Genomic DNA, 24,859 nt, shown 5'->3' on the forward strand with positions numbered 1-24,859 from the left:
AGATGGTAAAGCGCTAACCAAAATTTGCTTGATCATCCCCACCCACACTGTAATGACCTCACCTTAACATTTTGCGTGATGAACACTATTTCAATTTTATAAAATAATATACTATTGTCCTTTTGCTTTATGAATCCGCTTTGGTTCAATAGTATACACTTAATTTATCAGAATTTTGAAGCCTTAGTGACTACATTTAAATGTCAAAATAGAATAAGGGAGGGACAGATGTAAAAAATATCTTAAATTTGTGTACAAAATCAACTCCAAAACGTAAAAATAACAAAAGTCAGTTGTTTAGTAACAATCCTGAACTTTTATTCGTCTAGGTTATTAATATTTTTGACTACAAATCTATACAAGGAGAGAACAATGAAAAATACTATCAAAGAGAGCCATGACTTTTGAAGATTTGTCTTTGCTACAATTTTCGTCTTGTCAGATTACCCTCAATTCAGAGGATGAAAAACTTATATTTTCAGTGTCAATTGTACAAAAAGAAGGCGGATTTATTATTGTGTTACACAATTGTATTTTAAGCGATTTGACAGTTAAGAAAAAAGTAAAGATACAAAAGTCAATACCTACACTGTTAAAGGAAATTTTGGAACGCGGCTTTCACCACTGTTTTCACCTTACAAAACTATAAATCTTACCAGAAACATGATGAACTTTTTCTGTTGAAAACATTTTGCCTTGTTTTCTTAATATGTGTAGTCATCTTTTCACAACAAGAAACTTAAAACATATTTAAAATGGTAAATTTGGATAAGGAAATTTGGATTTTGCAATTATGCTCCGCCCCTCGATCTGACAACGAACGAAAAATTCATCACGATTGAGAACGAGACGAATGGGTGGGGCTTCTTTTTTGATTTTCTTTTTCAATTCATACACTTAGGTTCCCTTGTATAACACGATTACTTAAGAACTGCTCTTAATATTGTTCGGTCCTATTTCAGCAAGTTCACCCACCATTTTTGTTTCGTAGAGGATATGTCATTTACCAAAATCAATGTTATCTTAACAAGTACTAGCTCCACCCACCCGCCCTCTATTTTCTTAGAGGGTGTGTCGTTTGCCACAGTCTTATCTTAGCAAGGATTTTTCGGCTTTTCGATTTCTCAATTTTCCGATATTTCATGATAGAACAATTTCTTAGTTTTTATCTTCTTCAGTTTTACAATTTTTAAATATTTGATTTCTCACTTTTCCAATTTTTTAATTTTTCAATTTTTTGGATATTTCTTTTTGGGCCTATGGATTTTTGATTTTCAATTTTTCGTTAAACTTTAGATTTTTCAATTTTTCAACTGTTTTATACTTCGATTTCTCAAATTTTCAACTCTTTGATGTTTTAATTTTCCAATTTTTAAAATTCTAGGTTTTTTGATTTCTCGAGTTTTCAGTTCTTCTATTTTTTTCATTTCCCAATTTTTGGATATTTCGTTTGATTTTGTGATTTTTCAGTTTTTCAGTTGTTCAGTTTTTCTTCTATTTCTCAATTTTTCAATATTTTAGTTTTGGGATTTCTTAGTATTGGACTTGTTCGTTTTTTAAACTTTTAAATTGAAAAATCAATTTTTCGAGTGTTTTATATTTCTATGTCTCAATTTTTCGATATTTTAACTTCACAATTTTTAAAATTTTAGGTTTTTCAATTTCTCGAATTTTCAGTTCTGCTATATCTCAATTTTCGGGATTTTTAAATTTTCGATTTCTCGATTTTTTGATTTTCCCATTTCTCGACTTCCCAAAGTTTCGATTTTTTTAATTCTTCAATTTTTCGATTTTTCATGTCTTTTGAGTTTTGAATTTGTCAATTTTTTAATTTTCAAATTTTTTCATATCTATATATCTTTCAGTTTTGGCAGTTTTCAATATTTCGATTTTTCGACTTCTCGATTTTTGGACTCCCGAATTTTTTGGTTTACCGATTTTTTACTTTCTGGATTTTCAATCCTTCGTTGAACTTTAGATTTTCCAATTTTTCGACTGTTTTAATTTTTAAAATTCTAGGTTTTTCGATTTCTCGAGTTTTCAGTCGTTCTATATTTCAATTTTTCAGTTTTCCGAATTTTTAGATATTCGATTTTCCAATTTTTCTTTTTTTAAAACATTTCGAATTTTCAATGTTTTAATTCCTAGATTTCTCGATGTCTCAGTTTCTGAATTTTTCGATGTTTCGATTTTCCGATTTTTTAAATTCTGGAGTTTCGATTTTTTGATTTGTCAATTTTTCAGTTTTTCGATTTTTAAATTTTAGACTTTCGATTTTTTTTTTTTTTGATTTTTTGATGTTTCAATTTCTCCATTTTTCAGTTTTACGATATTTTAATTTTTCATTGTTTTAATTTATAGATTTTTCGATTTTTCAGTTTTTCAATATTTTTTAATTTTCAGTTTTCTGATTTATTTTTTGATTTTTCCATTTCTCGACTTCCTAAAGTTTCGATTTTTCCGTTCTTCGACACAACCTGCTTTTGCTGTACGTCGTTTTCCAAAAAAAAGTCGGCAATGTTTTGGTACGATTTATAGAGTTTTGTAAACTGAAAACAATGGTGAAAATCGCGTTCCGAAATTTCCATAAATAATTGAGGTATTAATGTTTAAAGATATGTAATGAACAAGTTCACTAAAATGATGATAAACTTAAAAAAAAACTGCCTTTGCGTTATGTTGAGAAAGTTGTGGACAAATGATTTTTTAAATTTCATAGCAATAGATCCATTAACAACCAAGATATTAGAAAATACACTGACAACGTCAAAACTCTTTTAATTTTACTTGAGGAGTTTAGGGTTTGAAACTGGGTTAATATTTTAGGATTCTTCGTTTTTTATGCAAATTCTCTCAATAGAAAGAATGTGAAGGTTTTAACAATAATGTTTTCATAAAATTAACGTATTTTCGAAATTTGGTTTTAAATTTTCACATTTTATAAAGAGTGATCAAAAAGTTTTCAGATTAGAGTTAGCCATGGAAATATTTGTCATGTCTTTGATTAAACTGTAAAGTCTGAGTTTAATCAAAGACATGACAAATATTGCCATGGCCAACTTTAGTCTGAAAACTTTTTGATCGCCCGTTAAATTTTATAATTATTTTAAGTTTTGGACATTCCCATCAGTTTTCAGCTATTATTACAGAGTTAAATAAAAAAAATTGAACCAAACTTATTTTAATCCCGTGATGATAAACTCTATAAAGCAAAAATCAGTAACGTAAATATTCAAAGTAGATAACCAAGAAGAAAAATGTAGATATTCTCAACTTCTTAGCACATGCTTAACAAAATGAAGCGGACTAATTTAATTAAGCACACTCATTTTTTTCCCAAACAACTGAATGTCTAACGGAAACGCCCAGAAATTTGAAGACGATTTGAAGGGCTCAGAACTCAATCAGCCAAAGTCACTTTTACCAAAGTCCGTTAGATTTGTTGTTTTGATAATAAAAATATTAATTTAATTAAAGTGCGCAAAAATTTTGTATTCTTTTGTTTCCTAATAAATTATTTAATGTTACTAGAGCAATAAATATTATTCAGTACCTATGTTCATTCTTCTCTTATTGGTTATTCTGTTATAACTACATATTTGGAAAATATCTCATCATCTCAGGTTGAAAGTTTGAATGACGTCATCATTTTTGCGGGGAACATAAAAATGAAAAAAATTTTGATTAACCATTTACCGTGTTTCCTATAACCCTAAAATATTTAGATTCCAAAGCATTCGGTTTTGCAATTTCAAAGTTGAATTTGGAAAATGTTGTTATACAATTTTGAATTTTTTCCCAAAAGTCTGGATGCCTAGGGTAAGAACTCAACATGGATTCATAAATCACACATGCAGAAGTATGTTAATTAAAGGAATTCGGTAAAATTGTAAAATAACTTATCCATTTTTTGGGAGTCAAACGAAAAAAAAATGTTTACCGCTTACCATGCTTACGATAATCTTAAAACGTTTGCAAATTATCGGAACTTTTGGTTTTGTAATTTCAAAGTTAAATTGGAAAATGTTGTACATTTTATAAATTTAAACAACGTTTACTTGCTAAGGTAAATTTTGAAGATGACGTCATCCGATTGTTGTTGGTTAGCATTTTTCTATGTACACTATGTTTCTAATAGACATATATAATTTAATTTAACAACAGTCGGTCCAGTAGTTTCGGAGATTATCTGTCTAGTAAAAATCAGATTAGACAGCAGACGGACGGAATGATTATGTTTTCGTACTCTAGGAGTCATGAAACATCGAGAAAACATCAAAGTAACCAGTCAGTTTTACACTCACTGCTGATCTTCGTACGAATTTCCCAAAAAAAGTACTGCTTACCCGAAATGCACGGTTGTCTATTTTTTAATTACCTCTGAAGATCCTCCATTACAACTATGAATAGACTTATTATAGGAACAACCACTAAACAAAATCAATTTTTTAAGCCGTTACATATCTTAGTTTAATATAGTAGGCTGACACTCCAGAACTGGAAAATTCAGGCGCTTCGAATTTATTGTCATCAAGGATATTTGGTTAATTACGTATGATTTAATATGGATTTGAGGATTCATTTGACATATAAGTGACACCATGGTGTTAACCTTAATTATTACCACCTTGAATTGTGGCTAAACCCACGTGTCTGAGTATAGCCTATAATAATAAACCGTGTTTATAATTTATAATTTATAAACACGGTGTATTATGTTATAATCATTGATTCTAGTATCAAGGGTGACTCTGGAAATTCTTGTCTCCTTACTTACTGAATTTACTCATAAAAATGTAACTACTTAATTAACTTGAGGGTCATTCCATATGGAAACAGCAAATTTGAATAAAAAAGTGCGTTTTTCCTCAAGATATTGATTTCAGGGGCCAAAATAGACAATTTTTGAAAGTTTGCAAATTTCAAGAATTTTTTTCTCCAAGAAAATGATGATCCAGGAACTTCAAACTTCTTTTCTAAATGCCTTAAAAAAATTAACCCTCAAATTATAACGAAAGTTCAGTAGTCCACCATTCATTGGTGCTTGTTCAGGTGGGGTATTTATATTTATCATTAAATGCAGCCTTCTTAGGCAGTAAAATAAAATTATAATCATATAAGTGTTATAGGAAGAAAGTTGCAGCCCATAACAGGAGAGTTTGAAAAGGACACACATTTTTTTTTATTTATTTATTTATTTCAACGTCGCCCTTGATACAAGAATAATTTGTAGTCAGGTTGTGCAAATCTCGTGAAAATTTTGTCGTAAATGCCATTTCTTTGATTTTAATATACATTTTAATATTTTCCCCTTGGTCGCGTGGATGTGGATACGCCACTGTCGTTGTCGCTCGCAGTCGCGTCCCATCGGGCTCCGACGAAACGTCAAGCAAGATGGTGTCCGCGCTGCCAACAGCGCCAGCGAGGGGAGTGGCGGCGGCTCGCGGCGACTTTCCACACAACAAACACGGCGGTGGTGGTGGTGGTGTAGTTACGGCTTCGCCTGGTGCCGGTCGGCCGTCCGTCTTCCCATTACCCGAAAAAGGGGCACGTCCCCCCCGGTTGCGACGCCCAGTCAGTGCCAGCCGCGATAAGATGACCGTCGTCGCCGCGACATAGTGTGTGCCATGACACTGCTCCCAACGAACTGCAAAAGACACACCCCTCGACTCGGTCTCAACTGATCTGTGATAACTTTACTATGGCCGTTCGTATGGACAGCTCGTCGACGACGCCCAATAGGAAAATCAACTACAAAGTGACGGTATGTTGCTTGATCCGATCAGAGCGGTGCTCGCACGTTTCGCGTCTTGATCGTGACCCCGCCCATTCCCATACTCGCATAAGCGAGTGGTTGCGTAATGACCGACCCTTCGCCGCGTTTAAAATTTAAAGGGTGGCGCTCAGCTGATCCTCCGCTTCGATCATGATCATTCGAAATTTCGATCAGAGGCGGCGGGCGGCGGCGCACGCTTTGACATATGCTCCCGCGATGTGGGTGTAGTATATCGGAAATCGAAGAGGGCAGACACAGCCATAGCCGCCCTCGTAAGCCGGAAGTCGTGACGTAGCCGGCTTCAGTTCCTATTCATCTGGCGGGCGAGCAACGTGTGGCGATCATCGTCATCGTCAGCGATCATCGACTACTCCGCCGCGATCGGTATGTGGACGGCGTAGGGCCATTGTTTTAATAACTTGGATAATTGCTGTGCGTGCTCGGAGTCCACGATGGGACCAACCATTACCAACGACCGAATTATCACTTCGACAGGTATTGACTTTTAACAGGAAATCGCTTTTTCGACCTTCCGAATGGAGATCGCAGACGACGCGAGTTTTATATCGAATCGATAGCGTTGGGCCTTGGGGGCCTCCGAAGTGATTTCACGAGTTGAACGTTAAACAACGAGTGTCGATGATTTTCGTGAATTTCGCGTTTTGGGGTTGCTAGACGGAACTTGGTGGTGTTTTAGATTTAGATGCGCACTGCGTTTACCATCTTCTTATTTAGATTAAATTACCACACACTGACGAGTGAGTGTTCTTCGCCATTGATTATTTTTAGTTGACGTCGGTTTGTGCGTTCGGTCCACCGAAATCACTCTTTTTTACACAACAATTGTGTTTGTCGTGTTAATAATAGACGTTTTTAGCTGTTTTTGCCTCAGGTTCCCACCTAATTGGAGCACATAACCTCCAGGAAAGCCAGAAATGTTATTTTGTATGTATACTTAGAACGTTATTTTTGTATCACGTGATTGTGAAGGGTTCGTCGACACAGTACCAGGGCGAATGTCGATCGTAAAATGATTTACTCTTGTTTGCACCATGAAATTTCGCCCCAAAAGAGAAAATCTTAAGTTGAGCCATAAGCAAATCATGTGACACCTCGAACATAGACGGTATAGCTGATTTTGTTGACGTTTTGTCTCTCCTACTAGAGTACGAAAAATAGGAAAATTTTAGGTTTTGAGAATATCCATACATGCAAATGGAAAATCATTTCAAAATTTTATTTTGAATTAGTGATAAACTACAAGATCTTCGTACCTTAAATTTGATATTAAATTTTCGTGATCTGCACATAGACGATCTGTCGTTATCTTTCTATTTCTTTTGTACGAATCGTTCTTCGTCCCACCTTGTGCGGTTTTAGCAAAAATGAAATTATATCGTTTTTGCAAACCTTCTGGCTGATCCAAGTGCCATAATTTTGCCATACTCAAGGCACTTGAACTGTTTTCATTTTTTGGTTGCCGTTGTAACTCTTTGCTTTTGGCATTTCTTGTATTTCTTGCATCCTTGAGAATTATGTCTGAGGAAGAATCAAAAACGATAATGCGATCATGTTGACGAAACTCGTAGATATGAGATTTTGCTTGTACATGAAAAGGTATAACTGATGACTAAAGTTAAATTGAGTTAGTTTGTGTGTTATACATCGACGATGACTCATAAGTTTGTGGAGAGTTAACTATTTTGCTAATAGTTTGATATTCAAATCAAAGATTGAGAGTTTGGTTGAATGATCAGAGAATAATCCAAAACGCGTTCAAACGTTTTGAAAGAAACCACATTGATACAGAAATAGAAGGAGCAACTCCCGAGGAATTTTTACCGTCTAAAGACCTTTTCATAACCCGTTCGAGATTTGAGTTTATCAAAAGATCAAGATTAGAGGGATGGAAGTTGTTAACCTCCAGATACGCGATTTCTGTCTATCGAGTTGCTAAGAAAAATTGTTTCAGTATTTCTCTACTCAAAAGGGTCTTCCTTCTGCAATAATACTGACAATTTATTAAAGCTTGCCTGAAGCTATAAACACAATGCAGAAGAGTCGAGTCTTTTCATCTATTCTTTGAAAGTGCGCTTAAAAGCTGGTCTTCTACAGACCGGAAATATTTACCCTTCAGTTCTTATTAAATGTGCTATTCACGTGAAAGAATCCTGTTAAAATATGGCACGCCTTGATAAAATTAATTTGTAAAGTGTGTAAATAATTTCAAAGTTGGCGCAATTCAGCTTGGTTTACGCGAAACTTTGTTTTATTGGTGAGAAATTGTTATATTGTCACACAATGACCACCTATTTTTCTTTTTAATAAAAGGACGTGGATACAAATGTTTTGATTTTTTGAGATTCCCTAAATGAAACGTGGCTGCCAAGGATTCTTTGAAAGAATAGATTTTGAAAATTGGTCTTCGAAAGATTTACCAAGCATTGAAATGGGTACAGACAACAGACATACGGAAACAGGGGGCTTGTTTTTTCGTACGCTGAGGGTCATAAAACGTCGAGAAAACCTGAAGGCAACAAATCGTCGGATGAACAATTTTTCGTACTGTTATTCATTTAAAGACCAGATTTGTATGCACAAATATTCGTCAAAAATGTGCATATACCGAATGTCTGGAAAATGGCGGATTAAAGTGAATATTGTGGTTGTGTTATTTTTGTAATAATTTGATAAAATTCCATTTGACAAAAATCGAGTAAGCACTTAAAAATATTTGATGTATCAAAAATTGTCATGGTTTTTGGGTTTCGTTTGTCTGTTGGAGGTTTTAGTTATTAGACAGTCGTCAAATTATTGAACTGATTTCTGCAAAAAAATAATTTAGACGGCAGATCGCAAACCAAAAGAGATTGTTATGTTTACGTCAACTTCAAGAAGCTATTTCGACTTGATTTCTTCAAAATTCCTACCATTTTTCCAGAATTGCCAAAATAAAATATAACAATTTTTGAATTTTGAAAAATTTTGTCTTTCAATAGGAGATGTCAAAAATTTTATTTCTGGACCAAACAGACGCTATAGTTTTCGAATCTAAATCTGCATCCTAGAATTTCTTATGGATTTTTAGGAAACTTTCCCAAAGGAGCTTTTTTTCGCTACTTCCCTGTTGTAAAAATTTGGATCAGATTTCGATCACCTTCGAAAATTATCAAAAGAAATTTTTTTGTACATTTGTATATGCAGAAGCTATTTTTTACTTCATTTCTTCAAAAATCCTATTTTTTCAGAATCGCCAAAATGAAACGTAACGATTTTTGAATTTTGAAAAAAAATGTTTTTCTCCAAACCTGTAATTTCGAAAATCTTGCTCGCTACAGTTTTCGAATCAAAACACCAATATCTATATCCTCTAAATTTCTATAGATTTTTAGGTAACTTTTGCAAAAGCTTCCTATTTTTATACTCCCCCTTATGAAAATTTCGACCTTTTTACAAACACCTTCAAAATTTTTGATACATTTCTACCTACAGAAGCTATTTTCGACTTCGTTTCTTCAAAAATGCCTGCCATTCTTCAAAAATCGCCAATTTTAATACGACAATTTTTAAGATTATTAAAAATTTTTATTTTCAAACCGGATATTTCGAAAATCTTTCTCCTGGACCATAAACACGCTATATTTTTCGAATTGGCACATGAAATCTATATGTATCCTAGATTTTTTTATGGATTTTTATAGAACTTTTCCAAAAGCTCATTTTTTTCTATACTCCCCTCTTATGAAAATATCGACCTTTTTTCGGCCACCTTCAAAAATTACTTAACGACATTTTTTACACATTTTGACCCCAAAAAGTTATTTTCGACTTCATTTCTTCAGCAAGTCCTACTATTTCTGCAGAATAGCCACAATGAAATACGACAATTTTTGGATTTTGAAAAATTTTGTCGTTCAAATAGAAGATTTCGAAAATCTTGCTCTGGGACCATAAACAGGCCATATGATCTACATATGTCCTAGAATTTTTTATGGATTTTAAGGTAATTTTTCCAAAAGCTCGCTTTCACCTGTACTCTCCTTTACGAAAATTTTGACATTTTTTGGAAAATTCCCTAAGGATATTTTTTTTAAACATTTCGACCTCCAGGGATTATTTTCAACTTCATTTCTTCAAAAATGTTCATCATTTTTCAGAATTGCCAACATAAATATGACAATTTAAAAACCCTACGTGTTTAGAATATTCGCAGTAAATTTTAGGTCCCCTGCTGTTTTATTTTGTCTTACCAAGTACTAGCCCCGCCCACCCACCCTCTCTTTTTTAGAGGGTATGTCATTTGCCCAAATCAGTCTTATCTTACTAAGTACTAGCCCCGCCCACCCACCCTCTCTTTTTTAGAAGGTATGTCATTTGCTAAAATCAGTTTTATCTTAGCAGGTACTAACCCCGCCCACCCGCCCTCTCTTTGCTTAAATGATATCTCATTTTCCAAAATTAGTGTTATCTTAGCAAGTACTAGCCCTGCCCACCTACCCTCTTTTTTCTTAGGGGCTATATCATTTGCCAAAATCAGTGTTATCTTAACAAGTACTAGCCCCGCCCACCCACCCTCTATTTGCTTAGAGAGTTTCTCATTTGCCAAAGTCAGTCTTATCTTGTAAATCAAACTGAGTAATGTAAACTGCAACAAATTTTCAGGTGCAATATATACAAAAACATTTGTTTGTCATATTAAAAACACGGGATATTGCATATAATTCTCTCTCTACTCATATGTATCAGCTTATAATCCGCCCTGTGCTCATATGTGTTATAAAAATCACTAAGGCGTCAGGATTATACCGGGTGATATTTTTGATTTATGGTCTCCCCGAAAATTTGTATTAATGTGCGACTTCCTGATTTCCTCTTAATGCTACCAGTCTTAGCTTCAAGAATAGCAACACCAGGGAATTTTTCACGAAAACGCTGTAAACAGGGTCAGGCTTCATACACTGTATAGTTTGGGAAATTTCTTTCTACCCTATAAAATTTTATTGGCAATAACGAGACGAACAGCAGTACAATAACAAGAGATATTTACAACTTGAAGTTGTCGCGTGCCAGTAATCCCCAGATGTTAGAAAGCAGGTTACTCACGAACGAAAATAACCATTATTTTATGAGTACAACTACCTGCTAAGTGTTCTCCGACAAAGTCGGATGGTGTGAGCGATAAATATTTCTTACCATTGTACCACTGTCCGCCTCGTTATTATCAATAATTTTTTTTTAGGGTAGAATGAAATTTCCAAAACTATAACAGTTATTTTACTATACAAAGAAAAACTTAAACCTCAAAACAACTTACTTTCCATGATGATTCATTTTTGGAAAATTGCACGCTATATACTAGGGATGTACCGACTAGTGGCCGACCGGTCGGATAAGCCGACTATTCGGCCATTTTTCATCGTCGGCTGCAGTCGGCGACTGGTCGGCTAAACAGCCGATCGGTCGGCTTTTTTTATTAAAATTGAAATAGTATATAAAACAATTAAACCTGGTTTACAGAACCTCAATTAAATATTTAATTGCGATTTAATTTTTAACACCGCTTTGAAATACCATGTGACCGACTCTACGCCAATCAGACGTCGCTAATGGCCTTGTTAAATGTGCGATCAACTTAATCTCAGTTAATATATTGTATAAACTGGCCCTAAATTGTGTTATTCTTTATTTTTGTACTGAGTTACTAAAAAAAATTAAATGTTAAAATTATCCAAACAAATTTAACACATTTTTTGGAAAACAAAGGAACTTTACTTATATTCCTTTTATTAAAATAAAACGAATTTTTAAGGTAGTCAGAGAAATAGAAAAAAAACACTGTCTATCGCATTTATAAACCGGTTTTAGCAAAGCCGAACAGTCGGCCGACTAGTCGATTTTTACTGGCCTAACAATCGGCTAGTCGGTTAGTCGGCCAGACCTACAGTCGGTACATCTCTACTATATACATATCTAAATCACTAAGCAAACTGAAAGAATTTAAAAAAAATTATATTATGAATAACTTTATCGTGATTACATCATTCTATTCAATGGATTTAATGTTTTATTAAGATGAATTGGTCTGTTCCTGATAGGAGTAGCGGTCACAGTGTGTTCTTAAATTAGAAAAAAAATCAGCATTTCGACTTCGTTTTGTGTCTCACTAAAATGGTTTTGCTGTTTTTCAAGTCACAATAAATTGTTATTCATAACTGCTTTTTAAACTGTTGTTGAAAACTTTTTAGAAAAGTCAGTATTATTATTGTCCACTAAATTCTGTAATCTATCATCAGTATGTGAATGCTCTAAGGGCATTATTTTAACAATGTGGATAATTAGTGTGCGTGTTTGGAGTGCACGGTAGCAACACTGTTACCAACGACCTCATGGTATTGACTTTTAACAGGAAATCGCATTTTCTCACTTCCAAGTGGAGATCGCAGATGTTGTTTGTTTAATATCGAATCGATATAGTTGGGCCTTGGGGATTCCGAAGTGATTTCACGAATTGGATGTTGGATATAAAAACGGCGGGTTTTCATATTTTGCGCTAGCCAAATAACAAGAGTCGAATTATATGACAAGATTAAATGTCAAAGTTGTGGACATATAACATAACATGGCCTCGTACTATTATTATTATTTTTTTAATCTCGAACACGTGCAATAGAGTCTCTATTAGGTAAAGTTTTTAGACGAGTGATTAGCCTGGTCAATTGTTTAGTTCAAATATTTTAATAGCGGTGCTGAATATGGACTGCTATTAACATTGCATGCTATGTGGATATTACATATCATGAAAACCTCGACAGGTGGTCCGGTATTATTATATCATTGTGTAATGCGATCTGAGCTGCATGGTTTACAAACTGATAAAAATATCTTTTCACACTGGTTTATTCTAACGATTGATTCCAACTCGGCATTTCATGAAGTTTTCTAAAATAACTTTTGGAAATTTAGCTGCGACACATATTTGCAGAGATAATTGAAATGCGCGCCAGCTCGATTGATCTCAAGTCCGTGTATATAGCAGATGATTTTTTCGTCCCAATTGAATTATCATTAGCACAGGTATTGAGTTTTAACAGGAAGTCGTCTTTTCTCGCTTCAAATGGAGATCACAGACGTCATTCGTAATATGGAATCGATACCGAGGGTGCCGCCGTTGTGGAGATTTCACGAGCTGAATGTTAAAACACCGGCAAGCGATGGACGGATTTTCATATTTCATGTTTCCTAGCAGGGGCTTTAGCGAGTTTAAATTGGCTGCAAAAAGTGTAGAGTGTTTTAATGGAGTTTCCGGTAGTGCAGCTGACTTTGTGGTTGGCAGGATTCTCCGGAATTTAACAAAGCGGGGAATGTGTACGCCATACGGTATGCTTTCATTTTGGAGATTACTGAAAATTTTGCTTGAAAAGTACGGTGTCGTTTGCTTGGAGAAAAAATTGCGCGAGTGGGCGGTTTAACAAGATTAAATTATCGGCGTAGTTTACGGATAGTTTAAAGATTGTTATTAAATGTTGCGTGTGGTGTGTGGAATGGTGAGAGCACGACAAGCGATATCCTAATACTACTTCTGAAGGTTTTTTTTTTACTGCCTGAGCGTATACTGTCTGTCTGTCTATCGTCTGTGTCAGTTTTTATTTTCTTTCATTTTTCGATGTCCCCTTTTTGTAATTTTTCGTTTTTTCGAATTTAATTTTTTCAATCTTCCAAAAATTCAGTTTCTCAATTTTTGATTTATCGATTTTTCAATTTCTTTTCTCCATTTTTCAAGTTCTTCATTTTTATTTCTCAGTGTCCCGATTTTTTAATTTTCATTTTCTCGATTTTGTATCACAATTTTTCGTTTAATCAATGTTTCAAATTTTTAATCTTTGCTTTTTCAGTTCCTCGATATTCCAATTTTTAATTTTTCTATTTTATGCTTCCTCGATTTTTCATGTTCTTGGTTTGTAATTTTCATTTTCTCGATTTTATATAATAATTTTTCGATTATTCAATATTTCAAATTTTCGTTGTTTGATTTCCAATTTTTAAATTCCTCGATTTTCCCATTTTTCGATATTACAGTTTTTCATTTTTCGATTTTTCAGTTTCTCAATTTTTTGTTTACTGGATTTTTTAAGTTCTTGCTTTTTATTTTTAATTTTCATTTCGTGGATTTCGTATCATAATTTTTCGTTTATTCAATTTTTCAAATTTTCGATATTTGATTTCCAATTTTTAAATTCCTTGATTTTCCTATTTTTTAAATTTTGCAATTTTACAGTTTCTTGATATTACAATTTTTTATTTTCGCAATTTTTAATTTTTCTATTTTTCGTTTCCTCGACTTTTCAAGTTCTTGTTTTTTTTTTTTATTTTCCCGATTTTTTAATTTTCATTTTTTCTATTTTATATCACAGGATTTCATTTTTTTATTTGTTTTATTTTTTTAATGCTTCCTTCGATTTTATAATTTTTCATTTATTCAATTTTGAAATGTTCAGTCTTTGATTTTTTAACTCTTCGCTTTTTCCAATTTTTTAAATTTTCAATTTCGCAGCTTTTGGATTTCCAGTTATCTGATTTTCTTTAATTTTTAATACATATCTCGATTTCTGGATTTTTCATTTCCTCGATTTTCCAAATTCTTGGTTTTTATTTTTTGTTTTTTCGTTTCATATACATATTTTTTCAATGTTTTTTTCGTTTATACAATTTTTCAAATTTCGTTCTTTGATTTTTCAGTGCCTCGATTTTCAAATTTTGCAATTTCTCGATATTACAATTTTTCAATTTTTCGTTTCCTCAAATTTACAAGTTCTTGATTTTTATTTATCATTTTCCCAATTTTTTTATTTTCATTTTCTCTATTTTATATCACTAGTTTTCATTTTTTTAGTTCTTTTATTCTTTCAATGTTTTCTTCGATTTTACAATTTTTCAATTTCGCAGATCTTGGATTTCCAGTTATCCGATTTTCTTTAATTTTTAATACATATTTCGATTTCTGGATTTTTCATTTCCTCGATTTTCCAAGTTTTTGGTTTTTATTTTTCATTTTCTCGATTTTTAATTTTTACTTTCTCAATTTTTTTTCTTAATTTTTTGTTGTTTCGTTTCCTATACATATGTTTTCAATGTTTTTTACGTTTATACAATTTTTCAAATTTTCGATTATTGATTTTTCAGTGCCTCGAATTTCAAATGTTACAATTTTTCAATTTCGCAGATTTTGGATTTCCAGTTATCCGATTTTCTTTAATTTTTAATACCTATTTCGATTTTACATTGCATATTTCTTATCAAATTATCAATTTTTGGGTTTTTCGTTTTCTCAATTTTTCAAGTTTTTTATTTCAACTTTTCAGATTTTTCAAAGTTTTCATTTTATATACATATTTTCGTTTTTCCATTTTTGATTTTCCAGTTTTACAATCTTTTGATTTGAAAACATGAAAAATCTAAAAATTAATAAACGAAAAACAAAAAAATCGAAAAATTGTAAATCGAAGAAATGGAAAATTGAAATATTGAAAAACTAAAACGAAAAAGTGATAATCGGAAAAAAATGAAAAATTGATAAACTGGAAAATCGAAAAATTGCAAATCAAAGAACTAAAGAAATGGAAAATTGAAACAATGAAAAACTAAAAATCGAGTAATCGAAAAATTATAGAATTGTCAAAATTGTAAAGCCGAAAAATTATAACATTGAAAATCGAAAAACTTAAAAATCAGGTATCGAGAACCTGAAAAATTAAAAAACGAAAAATTGAAAAATCGGTTAAAAGAAAGAAAATTCAAAAATTTGAAAATTAAAAAAGGGAAAAATTCTAAAATCGCAATATAGAAAAAGAAAAAACTTAAAAATAATACTTATTATTTCATATTTAAAAATTTTTAAAACTGCAAAATCGAAAAACTGAAAAATTTTAAATTGAAAAAACGAAAGATTAAAATTGGAAAATCGAAAAATAGAAAACCCAAAAATTCCAAATCGAAAAATTGAAAAATCCAAAAATTTAAAAATTTTACATTACTATCATTTTTGCATTGTACCCCATTTTATTCGGTATAAATTAAAATCTAATGTTCACTTTCCTACACATACTAGGCATAAATCTTATTGATATTTCAAGAATCGAACCCTTTGTTGAAAATTTTACATTGAAAAAAAGTTAAATTATAAAATTGAAACAGTGAAACACCGAAAAATTGGAAAAACAAAAAAATAAACAACTAAAACGAAAAATCGCAAATCCAGAAATTGCATAAATGAACAATTGAAAAACGAAAAATTGAAAACCCGGGAAATCGCAAAAAATCAAGAAGTTGGAAAATCGAAAAACTGAAAATTTTAAAGATGAAAAGTCGAAGAATTACATATTGTAAAATTGTAGAATTGAAAAAAACAAGAAAAAATATATATTAAGTAAATATATTTATAATAATATTATAAAATCCGAATATGTATTGAAAAACCAAAAAATTGTACAGTAAGTAAGTAAAAATAAAAAACCGAATCGAAAAACTAAAATTTAAAAAGGAGAACTTGAAAAGTTGCCTATGGTAAAATTAAAGAAACAAAAAATTTGAAAATTGCGAAACGAGAATTTGAAGAAACGAAAAAAAATTGAAAACTCCAGAAATTATAAATCGAAAAATTTAAAAATTTAAAAATTGAAGAAGCTAAAAAAAGAAAAATTGAAACTACACAAACTAAACGAAAATCCGGTAGATGTTTCAAGAATGTAACCCTTCTGGGTGACTTTTGTTTCGCTATAAGTAGATAATGATGGTATTCTTTTTCTAATCACTATAAAATGTAGAGAAATATCGCTACAATGGCAAAAGTAGCTGCAGAGAAAGGTGCTTTAAATTTCTCCAGCAAGAATACACAAAACAATTTCCATGACGTTATTATGACATTCTTTTTATGCTCTTCAGTTTCGATACAAACCTAAGATATATGATTTAACATAATGAAAAACCTCCCGGATTCAGTAATCCGTTTTGGTGCCAGAAGAAATTGTGAGCTGACATCGTTATTACAGCTGAATGATTTTGTTCATGAAAGTTTGTCGTAAACAAAATTTTACGGCATTTAAACTCTTTTATTTTAAACAAAATATGCGCGGAAGCTGCTTGCCATTTTCGTCGAAACTATCGGACCGCTTACTTTGATTTTAACTGTATTCTAAAATGTATAATTATCGTGAACATGACAAACGAAGCGCCGTATTTTCAGCTTTGTGTGGGTTGTGAAAAAACATATTTTACGATTTATTTCAGACGTAACGAGCAACTGAGAATTTTTAAGATATAAAAAACGTCATTTAAATTATTTATTTCTCCCTCGACACTAAATTAAAAAAAGGTTGTTGAAAAATACGCCCTTTGTATGTCAATTACACTTTATTTTATTTTTCTGTTTGTTTACACGGGTACAATTAATTAATGTTTCGATTCTTGTGACGGTTGTCTGAAACGACTTAATTTCAGAAAAGTTATTTACATTAAAAAAAAGTGAGAACTGGCGCTGTAATTCGCTTGTTTGATCCGGAATGAAAAAATTTCAATTTATTTTTTATAAATACGACAAAAACACGAATCGCTTCGTAATTTGACCTGTTTGTTATTGGTGTTTCAGAAACGAAAAACGGTTTTTAAATTCGCGAATTTTTCATTATCTTTCGGTCAAGATCTTTCGACTTTCGAAACGCCAGTATGTTGAAGCACGGGTTAATCGCTCCAACGTGACGCCAGCTAACATTTTGGCAAAATTTGCAACATCCGACATTTCGAACGCGTTTAATAAAAACTTTATTGTTTTTACGTGCAAGTTTAATGCCAAAAGTAGTAGCAAATTGTACCTTCTCGCCGGTTTAATTGGAGCCCGCTCTCTATATTTCGTAACTTCGTAAAATTCGCCAGTTTATAGCCCACAGTATCGCTTAAAATAATCGAATTCCGCTCGGTTCCGGTCGAGCCGGACCCTAATCTTGAATAAATTGGGGTGCAAAAGGGCGAATGGGGTTAGCGTCCACCTGTCACGAGCACCATAATCGCATTTAATTTCGCACGGTCGAATCGCACGTACGCCGATTTTTCGTTAATCAGATCAATAGAGAAACTCGGCGAAGTTCCGGCATCGGAGCTTTTTTTACGACATCCTGGACATGTTTCGGCGATAACGTAAAACGCGAAAGTGACTAATTAGTCATGAGCACCGCGGGTAATGAATTTTTAATTAACGAGTTTCCACACTTGCACAAACAAAATCGAACGACTTGTTGTTCTCGAATCGATACGGAATTTCGGCTCCCCGCCCAGTTCGCTGAACTTTTTTTAATATTATAACAAGGGAGACTTTACAACCGCAACTTCCTGCGATACGCCCGGAGTTCCTCTATAAATAATAATGCGTCCCGGACCGGCGTGTGACGCAGGATACTTGGACGGATTTATAAATTTTTCTATGTACTGCAAGAATGCCAGGGGAGATGAGAAAATGCCAGTGCGCGTCTCTGGGTAATAAAACTATTCGCTTGACAATGCAGGAAGGTGGGCGGACATTTTAAAAAAACATGACATCAAAATGGTGCCCGTTTTCACTCCATAGCGGTCGTGTTTTTCGCAGCAATTTTTTTCAACTCAGTAAAACTTATTTTCAAAACATGAATCTAAAATTTAGATCAAAAGGCAACGAATTCTTTAGAAGTCAAGTCAGGTCAATTTAGAAGTGAGCAGAAAAAATTACGCTAAAATGAAGTATTATCATGCTTTACCAAGATACTTGGCTAAATTTTGACATCCTTTCTTCTTTATTGTAAAGAAATATTCTAACTCCCACATTAATTATTTCCAAAATCTGTACAAATTAGTTAAATTATTCATGACTTTTTTAACTTCTTTATATCGGATGCTACTAAATTTGACAACATCGATATGAAAAGCATACGTTTACAGTTAAATTCAATTATAAATCTTAGAAAACGGGGCTTATTTGAAGCCGCCCACGCGTGTTAAAGAATATAGATAAACGTATATGTAATACTTATGCGCTAGACTTAAGCTCTAGTGCGGAAAACGAGCGCAGGTTCGAATCCTACACCTGGCACCGGTTTTGCTTTTTTTTCTTCAAATATAATATATTGTAATATGTTGTAATATATATTGTAATAAAATTCAAGGTCGCTACAGCTCCATCTACTGTTAAAATTCGAAACCTTCAAAGCGACATCTGCTGTCAAATGCCAAAAGTAACCCTCTGCACACGCAACCCCCCGGTAACTCGGTAACCAACAACACACACCCGCAATGTCACCAACGACCATGGTGCCACATCACGTGGTTTATAACGTCAAACTTGTTTATATACTACTTATTGGCAACAGATGTCACAATCGTACATTTTCGGTTGATACAAACTAATTTTCACTTTTTTCAGTGTTTTTGTTAAAGTTTTGACTCATTAGTCAAAATAGTTCTGCATCCAGTTTATATCAGAGTTGGTCCGATTTAAATAATTTTTGTTTTTATATCCTGAACATACATTTTACACAAAAGTGGGTCTCTCGTTTTCGTCTGTCTGTCATCTGTGTCAATTTTTATTAGACAAATATCTTCGAAACTACCGTATCGATTGTTTTAAAATTTTAAATTTATCATAGGAATATTATGTAGATGGTAAAACGCTACCCAAAATTTGACTAATCATCCCCACCAGCAATTTAATGACGTCATTTCAAAGAATTCTATTTTGAAATGATTTAAATGTTATTCAACGAACTCGTAGTGTGCGAATCCGCTGAGTTTTTTCTCTAAATGTCCAATTTTTCGTATATAAAATTAACACGTTCATTATCTATGTTGATGACGTCATCACATTTTGATTGATCAAATTAAAAACGAATCGACCCTTTTTCACGATGTATAAACATAAACACTTGAGTTAAACTTGTATTAGTACAGCACATTTTATCTCTTTGATTATCTGCTTTGAATTCTTATATCTTACCAATTTTTTAAAGCGCTTTTTGGATTATTCAAATTTTACAGTTTTCAATTTCTCGATTTTTCGATTTTTTTTGTGCAAGTATTCCATTTATCGAATTTTCAGTTGTCCAATATGCAGTTTTGCGATTTTTCAATTTCTAAGTTTGAAGTTTTTCAATTTCTAGATTGTTCGATTTTTCGACTTTTCGATTTTTTAGTCGCTGGTTTTTTTGTTTCTCGAAGAAAAACGGAAAAACAGGAAAATCTAAAAATGGAAAAACCGAAAATTCGAAAGATCGATAGATCGAAAAACTGAAAAATTGAAAAATCGAATAGTTTAAAATCTAAAAAATTTTAAAATCGAAAAATTGAAAAATGGAAAATTTGAATAATTGAAAGATAGAGAAGTCGAAAAATTGAGGACGAGAAAGACAAAAATCGAAACAACCAGAAATTGAAAAACCGCAAAGGTTAAAATTTGAAAAATCGCAAATATCAATTTCTTTATTTTTCAATTTTTAGGTTTTGAAATTCTTCAGTTTGTGAATTTTTAGATTTTTCGAATTCAATGTCTGGATTTTTCGACCTTTTGAAATATTGAAAAATATTAAAACTGGAAATTCGAAAAATTCAAAAATGATAAAGTGATAAATTCAAAAATAGTGAAATCGACAAATCGAAAGTTTAAAAAATGAGAAATCGGAATGTCGAATAAATTCGAAAAAAAAGTCCAAAAATTGATCAACCAAAATAACTAAAAAATGAAATCTAATAATCAAAAAACTGAAAAGTTGAAAGATCGAATAAACGAAAAATTAAGAAATCGATAGATCGAAAAACGACGAACAGAACAATAAAAAATTGAAAATTGGAGAAATTGAGAAATGAAAAAATTAAAAAACCGAGACAACGAATAGGTAATTGAACAAAAAGTGAAAAATCGTTACATTGAAAAATTAAAAAATAATGGAATCGAAAAGCGAAGATTCGAGGACGAGAAAGACAAAAATTGCAAGTCTAGAATTCGGAAAATCCAGAAATTGAAAAACCGCAAAAGTTAAAATTTGAAAAATTAGAAATTGAAAAATTGCAAATTTCAATTTTTGTGTCTTTTAATTTTTAGGTTTTGGTGTTTTTCAATTCGTGAATTTTTAGATTTTTCTATTTTTCATCTGGATTTTTCGACTTTTTGAAAGATTAAAAAACATAAAAACTGGAAATTCGAAAAATTCAAAAATGATAAATCGAAAAATTTAAAAATAGTGAAACCGACAATTCGAAAGTTTGAAAAATGAGAAATCGGAATCTCGAATAAATTGAAAAAAAAAGTCCAAAAATTGATCAACCAAAATAACTAAGAAATGAAATCTAAAAACTGAAAAGTTGAAAGATCGAAAAAAGATAAATCCAAAAATCGATAAACCGAAAAAACTGAAAAGTTGAAAGATCGAATAATCGAAAAATTAAGAAATCGATAGATCGAGAAACGACGAACAGAACAATAAAAAATTGAAAATTCGAGAAATTGAAAGATCGAAAAATTGAGGACGAGAAAGACAAAAATCGAAACATCCACAAACTGAAAAACCGCAAAGGTTTAAAATTTGGAAAATCGCAAATATCAAATTCTTTATTTTTCAATTTTTAGGTTTTGAAGTTCTTCAGTTTGTGAATTTTTTGATTTTTCGAATTTTCAATGTCTGGATTTTCGACTTTTTGAAATATTGAAAAATATAAAAACCGGTAATTCGAAAAATTCAAAAATAGTGAAATCGACAAATCGAAAGTTTGAAAAATGAGAAATCGGAATGTCGATTAAATTGGAAAAAAAGTCCAAAAATTGATAAATTAAAATAACTAAAAAATTTAAAATCTACTAATCAAAAAACTGAAAAGTTGAAAAATCCAAAAATCCAAAAATTAAGAAATCGATACATCGAAAAATCGACGAACAGAATAAAAATTAACTGAAAAATCTAGATTTTGATTAGTTGAAAAATTGGGAAAGAGAAAAATTCAAAAACCAAGTCTACGAATAATTGAAGGATCTAAAATTTGAAAAATCAAAAATTTGTATAATCGAAAACTTGGGAAACAGATAGCTAATTGAACAGCCGAAAGGGTGAAAAATCGAAAATTTGAGGACGAAAAGACAAAAATCGGAAGTATTTTTTAGTTTTGCGATTTTTCAATCTCTCGATTTTTCGACTGAAAAACTGAAAAATCGAAAAAGATAAATCCAAAAATCGATAAACCGAATAATCGAAAAATTAAGAAATCTATAGATCGAAAAACGACGAACAGAACAATAAAAAATTGACAATCGGAGAAATTGAAAGATCTAAGAATTAAAAAATCAAAAATTTGTATAATCGAAAAATTGCGAAATGAAAAAATCAAAAAACCGAGACAACGAATAGGTAATTGAGCAAAAAGTGAAAAATCGTTAAATTGAAAAAATTAAAAAAAAATGAAATCGAAAAGCGAAAATTCGAGGACGAGAAGGACAAAAATTGCAAGTCTAGAAATCGGAAAATCCAGAAATTGAAAAACCGCAAAAGTTAAAAATTGAAAAATTGCAAATTTCAATTTCTTTGTTTTTTATTTTTTAGGTTTTGGTGTTTTTCAATTTGTGAATTTTTAGATTTTTGGTCTGGATTTTTCGACTTCTTGAAAGATTGAAAAATATAAAAACTGGAAATTCGAAAAATTCAAAAATGATAAAGCGAAAAATTCAAAAATAGTCAAATCGACAAATCGAAAGTTTAAAAAATGAGAAATCGGAATGTCGAATAAATTGGAAAAAAGTCCAAAAATTAATAAACTAAAATAACTAAAAAATTAAAAATCTAATAATCAAAAAACTGAAAGTTGAAAGATCGAAAAATCGACGAATAGAATAAAAATGAACTGAAAAAATAGATTTTGAATAGTTGAAGATTTGGGAAAGAGAAAAATTGAAAAACCAAGTCTACGAATAATTGAAGAATCGAAAAATCGAGAAACTGGAAAATTGAAAAATTGAAAATTCGAGAAACTGAAAAATTGAAAAGTTAAATACATAATTGGAAAATAGAGAAATAGGAAAATGGAAAAATCCAGGTTGTGATATACAGTAATGTTCGGTTATAACGAACCTCATGGGACTGGGAAAAGTAGTTCGTTATATCCGAAGTTCGTTATAAATGATCTCAAAAAAATCAGTACATATTTTCATAAACTGAACTATGTATTTCAGGATGCAACATTTAAAAGTATTACAGAAATATAAAGATGTAAAGATAATAGTACAGTAGTACAGATAAGAAAAAAAAAACTTGATTAATAAAAAGTTGATTAAAAATAAAAGTTGTTACTTAAAATAATCTCAAATTTTAGTTGCTTCTTGTGAGAAAGATTAATTTAAGAGGGTTTTGGGATCGTTCCCTCTTTTTCTTCTTCTTCTTCTTCGTTATCATCATCGTCTTCAGTCTCATCTTCTGTTTGAATGTTGCATTGAACTAATTCTACAAAATTTCAGACTTCACTAAAATATCGTCAAAATGGACGTATTCTTCGAAGTCGATATCAAATTCATCGTCAGAATTGCTTTCGTGCTTTGTCAGCCATTCAGCCAATAGTAGTTCGTCTTCTGGGGTGGGATTTTGTTTCTATAACGATAAAATATCGGTACCGATAAAATGTGGTCGTCTTTTTCTTTCGCATCTGAAATTTATATTTTCGTCCTTGTCAATTATCGCTTCGTATCGTGTCGTATCGGTATAAACAAAATCCCACCCCTTCAAATTTTTCCTCACACTGGAGAAACCCAGCATGTCGAAAACAATTAGCAATTGTTTGTTCTGATACTTTTGCCATGCCATACTGATAAAACTGACGGGATCTAATAGATTCACACAAAAGTGTTCCTGACCATTGTCGAGATAAAGCTGACTGGTGAAAAAGTTCGTTATAAACGATTTTTTTTTCTTAAATATTAAAAATTTGGTTCGTTTTATCCGAAAGTTCGCTATAAGCGAGTTCGTTATAATCGGAAAAAAATAACACGTATCTTATGGTACTTCAATTCGTACTTTGCAAGTTGGTTCGTTATATCAGGAAGTTCGCTTTAACTGGGTTCGCTATAAGTGATCATTACTGTATATACAAAAATCGAAAAATCTAAAAGTCGGAAAATTGCAAAACTGAGTCAACCTGACCTGACCTAGTAAATGCTATTAATTTATATAAAATAACATAATCCTAAACTTGTGGTTTATGAAGCCGACCTGAAGAAATTGGCCGCAGAGCAGCCGTGCAGCGATGCACATTGCCTTTCCCAGGCTCGCTTGGCTCTCAGCCCGAGTTTACCCGAATAAGCGTTGCTTTCCGAAGCCTGACGGATCGGTCTCATGCAATACCCACAATTTGGTCGCTCGTGATAAACAAAATTTTCAATTATTAATCATCTTACTTTTATCAATACAGTATTGTTGGACACTAATTCGAATTGATTTTACGTCTTTAACGAAATTACTTCTAGAGCCTCGAATTTGGACTTGACCTCCACTAAACCGCACAAACATTTTTTAGCCTTACGTCGCGTTTTGCCCGCTCTCCCCTACGCACCGAGTTGCTATGTGCCACCACATACTGTGACGTCCATAATCCAATAACCGAAAAATCAATGGCTGCTTCGATGCCATACCCTGGTAATTGGGCAAATGAATTCGTCCTTGGAAGTGTTTTATTCGTACGTAGGGCTCCCGAGGAAAGAAATTCGCTCCGAATTAATTCCGTTGTTATTGAGGCATTTGCGCAGAAATTCGATGAAAATCGTGTGTGTGCTGTCTGCGTCAGATTAAATGACGAATGTGGGTCGCGTTGATTTGTTTGAAAGATACGGAGAATTTGATATTCGGTGGCGAGCTGTTAATGAATGCTAATGGCGGATATGCAATTGTTGTTTTCTCTGCACGGGCTGGATTCGTGTATTAATAGAGCGAAGTCGATAGACGAATAATGGATTTCCGAAAGTTTCAAAATAACGTAGTAAATAACACTGTAAATTTGGACACAACGGAAACCGAATAATAAACAAGTATCTGGATGAAC

General features: G+C 32.1%; 1 protein-coding gene across 5 annotated transcripts in view; it reads left to right on the forward strand.

Annotated features, from left to right (window-relative positions):
* The window catches only part of LOC135133217 (protein alan shepard), a 170,868-nt gene that overhangs the window by 71,882 nt on the left and 74,127 nt on the right, over positions 1 to 24,859 (forward strand). Inside the window, exon 1 of one of the 5 annotated variants that reach the window (XM_064061533.1) lies at positions 5,404 to 5,764. The exons of the other annotated variants lie outside the window; for them this stretch is intronic. Coding sequence (XP_063917603.1) covers positions 5,702 to 5,764 — 63 coding nt within the window. The 5' untranslated portion in view covers positions 5,404 to 5,701. Of the gene's footprint in view, positions 1 to 5,403; positions 5,765 to 24,859 lie in introns of those variants that run through there. 5 annotated transcript variants of the gene reach the window in all.

Source organism: Zophobas morio, unplaced genomic scaffold, assembly GCF_036711695.1.
Source record: "Zophobas morio isolate AGI-343-1 ecotype UQ-CSIRO unplaced genomic scaffold, CSIRO_AGI_Zmor_V1 ptg000021l, whole genome shotgun sequence".
In the NCBI taxonomy this organism is placed as follows: domain Eukaryota; kingdom Metazoa; phylum Arthropoda; class Insecta; order Coleoptera; family Tenebrionidae; genus Zophobas; species Zophobas morio.